We start from the raw sequence: 12,270 nt of genomic DNA, 5'->3' as shown, positions 1-12,270 counted from the left end.
ATCAATTATCAGTTCACTTCCAGCGGCAAGTAACCGATATACAGCAACAGATTCTTTGCTAAACAATTTTGTTCACATAAACCTAAGATCATCGAGTGGTGGACTTTAATTGACATCACTCACTATAACCGCACATGTATAGCAGCAATTTTCTAAAAGACACACATGACATAAAAAAACGCAATTCTAGTATTTCGTTGATACTTGCAGTTTTATTGTTCTGGATCTTAGTATATTTTTCTTCATGTTGATTTCTTTTGTCTCCACCACAGATGCTGTGCTTTTATTGTGAAATCGAGCTTTGGTTGACTTGACAGATTTGGCTCCGCCCTTTTACCGAGGTAGCCATGGAGACCGCGCGAGAGCGAGGCAGCCCTGTAGAGTTCTCACAGCGAGTGTTTCCGCTCACCTAAAATAAAGAGCTGGCGACTGGAAGATAAGGAACCACCGACCAGGACTGACGGAGCTACACGACGAAAACAGTGTATTTTTTCATTATTTTACCACATTGTGGTTTGGGAGTCACCATTTTCACAACCGTTAATGCCTCGAATGTGAAACGGAGAGAGGAGGGCTCGCTGCTGGTAACCTTTACGTTGGTGAGTCTGTTTTTTCGCAAGCTAAGCACACATAGGCCACTACGAGATCTCCGGCTCGCTCTCTTTCTCCCTGTCTGTATTTGTCGATTATATAATAACATACAGGATAAATCGTGGCCAGATGTCGAGCAGCGTTTAATAACTTGTCAACGTGAATAATTAAGTGTCAATTTTATGTTTGTCAACTAAGGTGTTTTAAGCTAGCCGTGATGTGTGATATACGTAGTTGGATAAATGCCGTATGTACTTTCTGACAGGTCAGTCGTATTACTTATATTTAAGTTTTAATTAGTGGCAGTATACCATCCTGACAAGATGCTTAAAGATACAATAAAGCTAAAAAGCTAGCTAATTAGTCGCATTTGTTAACAGCTGTAAGGTTACTGTATTGTTATTTGGTCATGTGAACAAAAAAGGTACACGGAAGCAAAAGGTCTGGCGCTGTCGCATAATGTCCGACTGTATTTATGGTACCTATACAAGGAAGTAAGTGAAACGAGGTTTTTGCAGTTGGATTTCTAGTCATGTTACTGTTAACAGGGTTGGTTTTGTGTGTGTGTGTGTGTGTGTGTGTGTGTGTGTGTGTGTGTGTGTGTGTGTGTGTGTGTGTGTGTGTGTGTGTGTGTACTGTTGGCAGCCCACCACAGTCTTTGTTTAAATAGCTCGCTGTACAGTTGCACGTGTCGAAGCGTGTGACTCTACTTAAGGACGACTACATAGGCTCTTGACCATGTTTGATAGAGTTGCAGCAGGGATGCGTTATTGAGTTTCGATGATCTCTTTCCTGATATTCCCAACAGTGTAATTTCCCACCCCCTCGCCTTTGTTCCAGTAAAAGTTTGAGTCGTTTCCTGCTAGCAGGGCAGGGTAAGATATGACACTTACTATGCCTGAGAGCAGAGAAGTCCAAATATGAGCTGCTGTTTTATATTGATATTGGAGAACAGAACAAGTCAGGGAAGTATCTGGGTCCAGTGTTCCTTCTATGAAAATAGTTTGATGTGCTGTGTCTGATGTAGAGATGATAAGTGTTTGATTAAATCTTTGTGCACCACTTTGTTTCTGTTGTTATGGGGCTAACTATATGAGAGAATATGCAGCGCGACAATGTGATATTGTCATATAATTTATAAAGCGGTAACTATTCCTTTATATGATATAGTTATTCTTATTCCTGTATATCTATTCCTTTATGTGGTGTATCCATTTATGTAGCCGCCCCCTTCTTTATGGTAATATTGGGATTTCATTTGAGTTTTATAGGATTAGCATAACCCACAATCCTGTAAATGAATTCTCATCCCACACGTATACAGCCTATTGTTAGTGTTTTTCTGCCTACTTTTTCAAGCAGGACAGTGTTCACTGACCAAAGAGAGTGTTGTTTGCACTCTTTCATTGTTCAATTTCCTTTCTAGCAATCAAGCTGCTAGGATTTCTGGGCAACTCTTATTTTTTGAAGTGACACTGCAGTAAGTACAGCGAGTTGATGGACTTACTTCCTTAATTACTTGACATTTCATAAAACTCTTACACAAGTGTTTGTGTTTGACAAACCTAATGTTTGAGTCAGATTTTTAGAGCTGAGTTGTTAGACAAAGTTTTTGCTTTAGATGAACATATATTGCTCATTGATGAACTGATCAGTTATTTTCTTTAAGTATCACAAGCACTCATTTGATTCTCAGTGTTTGAATGACTTGTTTTGTTTAATGTATTGGACACACTGGATTTCACAGAAGTACTGGCAGATATACAATGTGTTGCTTTAATAGTTTAAAATATATTGTGTAACTGCAGTGACATTTTTAGCACTCCCTGCCCAGCATGGAACATCTTTTCTGTTTTACAGCTTTACTAGACAAAACATATTGTGAGTAAGGATAAGAAAACTGCATTTGGCAACAGTCCTATTCTCAGATTTCCCTGACTTTCACCACTATCAACATAGCATAAGAGTGTTTCTGTCATTTTTAGCATGTTTTCCCTTTTGTTCTCTTGTTTAATCCTACTTCCCTTTCCTTATGTTCTTTCCTTCTTCCTTCTCTCTTTACCTCTCCTTTATCTTTCTGTCTGTTTCTGTCCCCGTCCTTGCGGCAGTACAGAGGGATGCTGAGGCACTCTGGAGCTTAACACTACCATAATACTTCATAACAAAGGGTCCTTTCTGTGCTCCTATACAGAGCCCCATCATTGGGCTCCCTCCACAGGTCCAGGCAGGCTCTACCAGCAGCAGTAGCACTGGGGTCTATCGGGTGGAAATCTCCTCTCGGCTGTTTCTTTGGCACACTGAGTGCTCTCTGTTCCCGGACACATGCCTGCGCTGCTGCTCTGCCTGGCTCCCTTTGCATTCCAGGAGCCCCGGGCAGCTGAAAAACTGCAGTAGCAGCCTGCTGGCTGGCTGGTTGTCTCACTTGTGTCTGAAGTGGAGAGTTGTATAGTTTTTTCCTAAAGTGAGGGACACAACAAAGTATCCATCCTTTTAAAACATCCACTCCTTTAATGCACTAGCCAAAAGTATGGCCTACAGATGCGACAAATGGCATAGCTATATATCACAATGTTGTTTAAAGTTGTAATTAACAATTACGTTCATTAGCAAATATTTTTGAGATCATGTGATATTTTCAATTTCCTTGTTTTTCCAACCAACAGTTAAAGCCCAAAGATACTCAGTTTGCTGTAATATAAAACAGAAGAGCTGCAAATCCCTACACAGAAGAAGCTGGATTTATTCCAATTTTTTGTTTGCTGGATGCGTTTAAGGATTATATTGATCATCAAAGTCATCGCAATTTATCAAATAGTTCAAGGTGCCATTTCCACTGTCCTGTTCTTCTGACAGTGAGCTAGAAATTTTGTACAATATAGTGTACTCCTCCATCTGAACAACAAGCTAGAACTGGCAACACCAGTTTTGTTGGTTAACTGAATTGCTCCTCTTGCCTCTTCATGCCCTTGTGGCACAGAATACTATTTCTGTATGGAGCAAATTGAAATGATCACATTGAATATATAGTGACCATTCTAGCACACTGCTATACAACTTTGACATGAGAGCTTCATATAAAATTTTATACAGCTAGTTATGTTTTCTGAGACTCAGACAGTTTAGAATTATGAAAAGTAGGTCCCTGTACCACAGGAAAGGAAGTTATCTTGGGGTTTTGGTATGATAGTTTGCATTTGGTTTCTTGCAAGGTCGGTGTACGCTTCCATGTTTCATATCATTACACGTTTTTCATCAAATCTGCCTGTTAGAAGGACTTTTTAGTTCTTGCTTTTGGTTTCTTTTTAATGGCTTTTCTGTTAGTACATTCAGTTTTAAAATTGTGTTAATTTAATTTAAAGTAATCATACTGTAATAATAATCTACATGTCAACCGTTTAGAATGAATTTGCAGTAAGTTTGAAACACAGCGATTTAAACATATGCTGTTTTTCTGTGCAGACCCTGAATTGCAATTTGGATTTTTAAAAAAGACTAATTTTACCAGTCTATGATGTTACCTGGCTACATGTAGCTCCTGACAGGAAGTGCTTCTTGCTGTGGTCTGATGCAAAATGCTGTTCCAGGAAACTAAATGTTTTGAAGTTTAAAATAGCACCACATTCTTTAATGTCATGTGTCAAGCTCAACATCTTTGCTGGTGTCTGACAGAAAGCCCACACAGTTGCAAGTTAGGTTACAACCAAACTTCAAGTATTCCTGTGCTTTTGCTGTCAGACAGTCTGATGTGTTATGAATCAATTAAATGCATGAACATAAAGTCAGCGCAATGAGCGCATTAAAAGATCTGCAGAAATTCCTTCAACTCTCAGAGATATCTTGTTATAGCTAATTGGATGCTGTATTTTGTAGCGTACCTTTTCACAGACTTAATGACGTTCCCCTTTCTCAGACTCTCTTGTGTAAAAGCAGTTAAGCTAATTCTGCTTAAGTTTTCACTTTGCAAATGTACTGGCTGGTCAATATTCTGCCCTCAGCTCTTTCAGGAGGGCTTTCCTGCATTATAAATGCCATTCCAAGCAGTTATTTACACCCCAACAGGTGCATTTTTTTGCCCTACCTTTGTCTTTTGTTTGTCCTTGATATTTCTAAAACATTGAGGACACCATCTACAATAACGAAGTGTCTATGTAACGCAGATCTTCCCTTTAGCAGTCTTTGTGCTCTGATCCCAGCATGGACAAATGAGAAAGCATCTATGGATCAAATGGCTGGCACAGGTCCCCTGCATGTGCTTTTGACTAGCTGTCCTTTGGCTCAATGCCGTACCCAGACTGTCCTGCCAAAACTGACTTACGTCACTCTCTCCCACTGGCCTTAGCCACATACAGGTATATATCTCTCTTCATCCATTTTGGGGACATCAGAAAGATGGCAGGCAGTGGGGTGCTGCTGCTCGTGTGTGTTGGAAATTTTATACCAGTTTATGATCTTGATCATTGGTACTTTGAAATGCAGCTCAGTCCAGAACACTCAAATATGGAAGCACGGACGATTGCATAAAAGGTGCTGAAGTTAAATTACTATATATTTATAACCTACAGAAAATAGACAAAAATACACAGTACTTATCACCTTCTTTGATATTTATTGAGGAAGAAGCTGTATTTTATTTGGTCTGTCCTGTCTATGTCCTGTACCTGATCAACTTCATGTAGTCTGTGTTTCTCTGATGCAACACAAAAGATCCATCCTCACAGCATGCAGTGTGTAAGTAATCAGCAACAGTGTGTGCACATGCGTTTACAATTACTTCTTTTATCACAGTCAGGATTGTCTGTGGCAGTGCCAGTGGACATGCTGCAGATCTGCAATCAAATTTGTGGCTCTCTAAGTGCAGTCATGCCATTACTGTAGCCATTAGCTCAGCAGTCTTTTGGAACTGTAATGGGCCCTCTGCCTTCTCTTGAGAATCCTGCCTGCCAGCCGGCTAGTTTCTCACAAAGTGCAGCCACTGCTACTTGGTCCCAATCTCTACATAACTGAAGCTATATGCACCTGCATCTCATCTATGTAATGATAGTGTATATCTTACTGTATTCGCTAAATCAACCAACAAGTGCTTTTTGGAAGGCTGTTAAGTTGGCATCATGGAGAGATGTTTGTGGACAGGGGATGGGGTGTTGTTGTTACTTTACATATTGCTGTACTCCCACTGATGCTGTTTAAAGGTAACTCACAGTAAATCTTGATCCCCTTCCTGTCCAGCTGTTCTGAGAACCAGGTGTTTAATTTTACATTTTCATTGAATCTGCATGCTATTACTTGTTTTACATTTTCTCCACAGATACCACTTGCACTATGCTTACAGGAGGAGAAACCTTGATAAATGGAAAGACATTGTTTACTGCCTATAGTAAGTCGTGTAAGAAACAAAACCTAAGCTTTTTAGGCTAATGTGGCTAATATTGGCTATTAAAAATACTTCCCAGTATGTTGGCCATATAATTGCTTAAAATACAGTAGGTATTTCAGAAAGCAGTACATGGTACTATTATTTTTGCATATTTCCTCTATTGCTATCTTTTTCAGAAGACAACCTGCAGCATATGACTGAGTGGCACAACAACTGAGCTGACATTTAGTGCGTAACATGGCATCTGTTTTACTACACAGTGAAGTAGTGTACCCTCTTCATCATACCCTTATCATACCCATACCTGCTACAAAGCCGTTTAAATGCTCACAAATAATCTGAACAAGTACCGTTTGCTCATGCTGACTGCCTTAATAGGACAGAGCATACTGACTCATTATCATACGGAAATTATACTTGGTTTACAATAAAGCCACGGTAAAATGCAGCTTCTTTGAAAAGCTCCTTTTTTCCTGACCATCAGGACTTTTGCAAAACCTGCAATTGCAATCACTATCAAATTTTGCAAAGACTCTCTCTGCCTTACATTTTTAGCTTCTCTCCCCTGATGTTGCTACCTCATCAGCAGCAGTGATCTGTTTCCTTGTTACATCATCTACAACAGAGTGTAATGGCTGGTTTATTTAGTTAGATCTTGTGGCACAGCCAGGAGTAGGGATTGAGGGAAGATCAGAGGAACACTCTGGTTGCTGCTGCTGGCGGGTGCTATTCGTAGAATTAATGTATGAAGAGAGGAAATGCACATTATTCTTACAGTTATTGTTATCAGCAAACCAATTCTACTTTATGACATGCAGATCAGGCCTTTTCTCTGTAACTCACTGCTTCTCTTCCTGTCTATATAGCTATCTCTCTTCATTCCCTCCTGTCTCTCTGTGTTGCATCTGGTTACGTAATCCTTGCTGAATGTTGATAGTAATCCATGTCCTCTCTCCCCCTCCTTCTCTATCCCTTCCTCCCAATGTGGCCTGGACAGGTTAAGCCGTAGAGGACTCTCCCTGGTTGTCGGAGGAAAAGATGTGCAATGGAATGGTAGCGTTTCAGACGAGAGCTCCGTCCTCCTATTCTTCATCCTCTTCCTCTACCTCCTCCTCTCTAGCCCACAGGCTGGCTGCCTCCGCGCTTCTCCTCCTCTTCATCCTGCTCCCCCATGGTCACGCATCAGGTAAGCCACAGGCACACAAACACACACACACACATTTTTTTTCTCTGTCTGTGATCCCACGTGATACTCACCGAATAAACCGCCATCTTTGCCTGTCTCCTGTGAATTGATTGAGGTTGTTTTCCCCACGTCTTGCAGGTCAGTTAGATTAAATTGGCTTCCTTTACCCTTGGGTCGGTCAGGTTGCTCTGCCTCAGAGCAGCAGCTGAGAGCTCAATCCCACACACTCTGTGAATCCATTCACTGTCCTAATGAGTCACAACAGTTTTCCTCAGCTATTGAGTGAAACAGAGAGATGATGTTGTCTGCGGTCATGTTGCTGTCATAAGGTTTTAATCAGTCATGACATTAGTGTCGTCTGAGAGCTTTTTGCACAGCTAGCCAACTTTGGTTATTACCCCACAACAGCCTTCAGATCAGGTTTTGTGTTGTCTGCCTTGGGTCTTAGAATATTGTCTTTGAATGTGAAGTATCAGGTTTCACATTGAATTGATTGTTGTCTAGTGTTGAAAAATTTGACTCAAAGTAAACAAGTATTTTTCAAGCACTGCAAGACTGAGAGGTTATGTTTTTTATTTCTTCTAAAGGAAAATAATGCCAATGGTGTGAACTCACTGAACCCCTTCACTTATGCCAGCTTTCTTTTCACTCCAGCCTTACGATTTTCCAGGCCCCTCCCCCGACATACAGACACTGCCTCTTCACATGCACTACCCACACACACTCACATGCACTCTGCATATACAGCCAGCTTGTGAAATGTGCCAGATGTCCTCGCCACAGATAAGTGGACCGCATGTGTGATTAAGTAAATGTGTGTGTGGAGTGGTTTAAGGCTGTTTGATGTTTATAAGCAATAACTGATTTTCTTTCCTTAATGCCTTAAATAAATGGAAATGTTTATGAATGTGAGAAACAGCAACAAAAGGAATATAGAGTGAGAGAGATGGGCCGATGAGCAAGGAAGGAGGGCACTGCTGATCCCAAGTGTATCATCTCTCTCTCTGTCTTATGTAACACACATGATTCATGTGGAGCCCAGAGGGGCTGGTATCATGCTCACGTTATGCGTCCAAAACACTCACACACATGCACTGTCTACCAGTGCCAACAAAAATGTGCCTTTAAATCCCTAGCCCACGTGCTCTGGGTACTGTACATGTCTCTTTGTGCAATCCTGCCTTTCTGACTGACATACACGCTATGCTTATTTGTGAATGTTATGCATCCTAATAGGTTGTACTCAAATATGCTGAGTAAAAACATACGTTCTGTATTGCTCACATTCATAGCTGTTGGTACATTATGTAGGGAAACATGTACACCTTAAGAATTCTTTCCAATACCCATGATACACCTGTGCCTTTAAGACTGTGAGTCAACTGCTGGAAAAGGACACAGAGTTCTCTAGACTCCACCACAAGGCCAAAGATCTAAAGTGTTCCAGACCTACTAACTTATTAGCTGCTTGAAGGAATCTGCAAAGACCACACTCCCATTATCTTAACTTTTCATCTTTTATGAGCATTATTTTACTTTTAAAATAAAATAATAATGAAAGCGTCACTTAAGATCCTTATGTGAATGTGAAAATCTGCCAGTGTTACGTGAGGTGTCTACAGAAATGAGTTTACAAAGTATCTGTTTTGTTTTCATTGAACTACCAAATTGTATCAAACAGGCCTTTCACTCGATCACCCTGTTAATATTTCTTTGCCAGTTCCAGCTGGCAATTCGTTACTTGTTTCCTTACAGAGTCTACTGTAGTCTCTAAATATTAACTTACCTATAGTATACCAACTCATAAAAAGAAGTTTCAGAGCACTGTGGTGGGTCTAGAAACAGAAGGTGCAACGATGCCAAAATGAAAGTTGTTTTGCTACAACATTATGCCATACGTGCACTGCAGATGAAACCAGTAAAAACAAACATCCTTTAGCACATCCGCTCCAGAAAAGATCTGCATACGTTATGTGTTCTGTGTAGCTACGGTGTTAGGTGTTGATGTAGCTAGTATTTATGCTGACTCACAGCTCAAAAGTTCTGGTTCTTCAAATTGGTATATGACATTTGATATTTGCTTTCTTATATTAAATTAATATGAGCTGCTACCATATTACTAACAGCAATGAATTGCATCTGCACAAATTGTTAGGCCCTTTGTACCTTCACTTAACCTGCTAAAGATGAATGAGTACAATATTCCAGATTTCTAATGAATTTTTGTGGGGTATTTTCAATTTAGGCATAAAGTATGAGCTTAAATATTTAATCAAGAAACACAAGACACTGATATTGAAAAATGAAACATTTACAGCCATGACTCCTTAATAAGAGAGATAACTGAAAATATCTTTAAGAGTTTTTTTTTAATACCTACTTTTTAAGTAGATTTTCATTCTATTCCTTTTATTCAAGCCCGGATTACACAAAGCAAGATGAAAATAATGCTTATTGATGCAAAATACGTTCATTTCATTGTGTTAAAAAATGTGAGAAAAAAAGAGAATAGAGCTAAGAAAAGTGAGTATAAATGAGGATAGTTTAAATGGTTTTATGTAAACATGAGACAGCAGCAAAACACCAGTTGTAGTGTTAAAAACAAGACATGTACTGCAGCATTTACAATTTGAAAGTATGAAACTATAGGTAGACCTATTACCATAAAAGCAAGGTACTTATTTTTAAGCTTTAAAATCATCGTTAGTTTTTCCATTCACTGGCCTCTCTCTGTCTCTCTCTCTCTGTCTCTCTCTCTGTCTCTCTCTCTCTCTCTCTATCCCCTGCTCACCATACATAATACACATAGGTAATCCCTTGACATGTTCCAAGGATGGAGATTGCTGTGGAAATTTCATGAATATAAAATTTCAGCACAGCTGACAGGCCTATTCCAGACTCATGCAAATAGCAATATGCTGTGTGAATAGAAATGGATATTAAAAAACATACTGTAGTCCATTTGCATACTAGAGCAAAAACAAACATCAGAGATGAGAACACAACACAGAGCAGCATCAAATCTGTATTTTTGGTCTATGGAGGTCTATGAGTCAATATGTGGATATTACTCTGAGGAAATTTTGTTCTTCAAGTGATCAGAAATAGAGTCGAGTGATAGAATGATAGACAGTAAACATTGAGGTACTCTTTGCCATTTTTGGCTCCGTTAACAATAAAAGGGAAAGCTTTGAGCTTTGGTATTGCTGAGTGCACATTCCCTTTGGAAAGGTCAGGACAACAATTTCTTACGACTGTTAATATGGTCTGCTAGGAAGCAGTAACAAAGGCATTGGAGCCAAGGTATTTTGTAGATCCAGTCACAGTCTAAGTCTCTTTTTTTTTTTTTTAATCTGTTGTTCAGCTGTTCATTGTAAATGAGATTACCAGCAGGGTACGTGCAGTGTTAATGTAAATGGCTTTCTCAGATTTGTGTTTGTGATTACTGCGCATGATTACTTTTGTGTTTATGATTCAGGACATTCCTCCAGAAGTAGCAACATGCTAAACAAAACATCCTGTTCATTGAAGCAGGGTGCCAGTGAACAAACACAGCTACAAAGCAGCACCTTGGGTTTTGTGTATACAAAGGTTAAATGGCATCATTCTGGAGGATTTTCAGTGCACAGTGCAAATGCTGCTTGTTTAATGTCTTTTTTGAGTCTATCTGACATCCCACTTATGTTGGCTGCATAGAACTCAATTCCTAATATGGTGTCAATTCCTAACAGAAAGCCTTTGTGGTTTGTTTCAGAGGAAGTGGGCCCAGACAGTGAGTCACTGTAAGAGTAAGGATGGGAACAACACCAAAGGGTCTATTCACATGATTTGTGTGTTTTCTGCTCTAACTTTGTTTTATCTCAGGATGCAAAAAGACTCAAGCCATCCTTCGGGGTCCAGTTAAATAGATAAATGTTGCTCTCTAAAACTCATTGTCCTCTGAAGTTGAGTTAAATCTTTACATGAAAGTGCGAGCAAGGACCAGAAGTCTCCCACAAACAAGCCTGCTGTGTATTCTGTGTGGTGGTGACGTTAATGTATGTTCATGTGTGAGAACAGGAAATGGCTTTCCCCGGGCCTGAAAAAAATGTCATAGGATAAAGGAAAATAGCAGCGAGAAAGGGGATGAGAGAAAGCTAGGGAGCAGAGACTTGCCGTTACAATTTCCTTTGCAATGTGTGTTTGTTTCTGACAGCTGATTGTTGTCCATTCATGGCTACAGTTGAATCCATTTTTTCTGTCCAATCAAGGGCTGTTGCACAGACAGATCGTTTTGTTTTGACAGTGTGCAGGACTAACCTAAGGATATAAGGATTTTTTTCTCAAAAGCCGAGTTTTGAGTCTCAAGGAACAAGACTTGACAACTCTCCTTTCTCTATAATAACAGAGTAGACTGTAGTGGATACCATCGCGTCATTGCTCTGACCACAGAGGAAAATATCTGAATGAGCCATGCCCTAGTTTTGGCATCTTCAAACAGCTGTGGACTTTGAAACTTTTTGCTTTCTGTAGAAACAAAATGGTGTCTGTTTACCAAAAAACCGACAGTGTGTGAGTATACCTGCACACTATTGGTTTCCAGCCCTTGCAGAAAGTTTGCTAGACAGGCTAGGTTTACAAACAGTGCAGCCCAAGGGAGGGGGGAACAATGGTTCCTGTGCAATTAACTGTTCAGAATAGTCCCCTTAAGTCCTGTTAGTAAGGTGGTTTGCAGGCAGGCAGGAGGAAAGCAACACATTGGCTACTGCCTGCTTTCTGAAATGTGAGAACAAAGAGGGCTTTTAGGGAGTGTTAGAGGCTACAGCCCAAACCACAGCAAGCTGCAGCTCCACTAGATCACCAGTCAGCAATTAGGCTGCTAACCCACTCTGTATGTGCATGTGATGGAGTGTACTGAGCACGGTACAGCCCTTTTTGTATGATGTCTCTGCTTTTTTCTCCTCCCTCACTTCCTCTCTCTCTCTCTCTCTCTCTCTCTCTCTCTCTCTCTCTCTCTCTCTCTCTCTCTCTCTCTCTCTCTCTCTCTCTCTCTCTCTCTCTCTCTCTCATTTTCTTTTTCTCTTTGCCATCAGCCAGGTGAGACTGGAGCCCATTAGCAGCAGTCTGGTCAAATCCATCA

The 12,270-nt window shown here is 40.2% G+C and overlaps 1 protein-coding gene across 2 annotated transcripts in view; it reads left to right on the top strand.

The window, feature by feature from the left end:
* The first annotated feature begins 359 nt into the window (after nt 1-359).
* susd6 (sushi domain containing 6) overlaps nt 360-12,270 on the top strand; it is a 34,853-nt gene continuing 22,942 nt past the window's right edge. Inside the window, exons 1-2 of one of the 2 annotated variants that reach the window (XM_023271763.3) lie at nt 360-599; nt 6,963-7,151. In XM_023271763.3, the coding sequence (XP_023127531.2) occupies nt 7,004-7,151 (148 nt within the window). In that variant the 5' untranslated portion in view covers nt 360-599; nt 6,963-7,003. Of the gene's footprint in view, nt 600-5,896; nt 5,966-6,962; nt 7,152-12,270 lie in introns of those variants that run through there. The other variant, XM_055016046.1, reaches the window with a different exon arrangement.

Source organism: Amphiprion ocellaris, chromosome 12, assembly GCF_022539595.1.
Source record: "Amphiprion ocellaris isolate individual 3 ecotype Okinawa chromosome 12, ASM2253959v1, whole genome shotgun sequence".
Lineage (NCBI taxonomy): Eukaryota > Metazoa > Chordata > Actinopteri > Pomacentridae > Amphiprion > Amphiprion ocellaris.
This window is presented reverse-complemented; position numbering and strand designations above follow the sequence as displayed.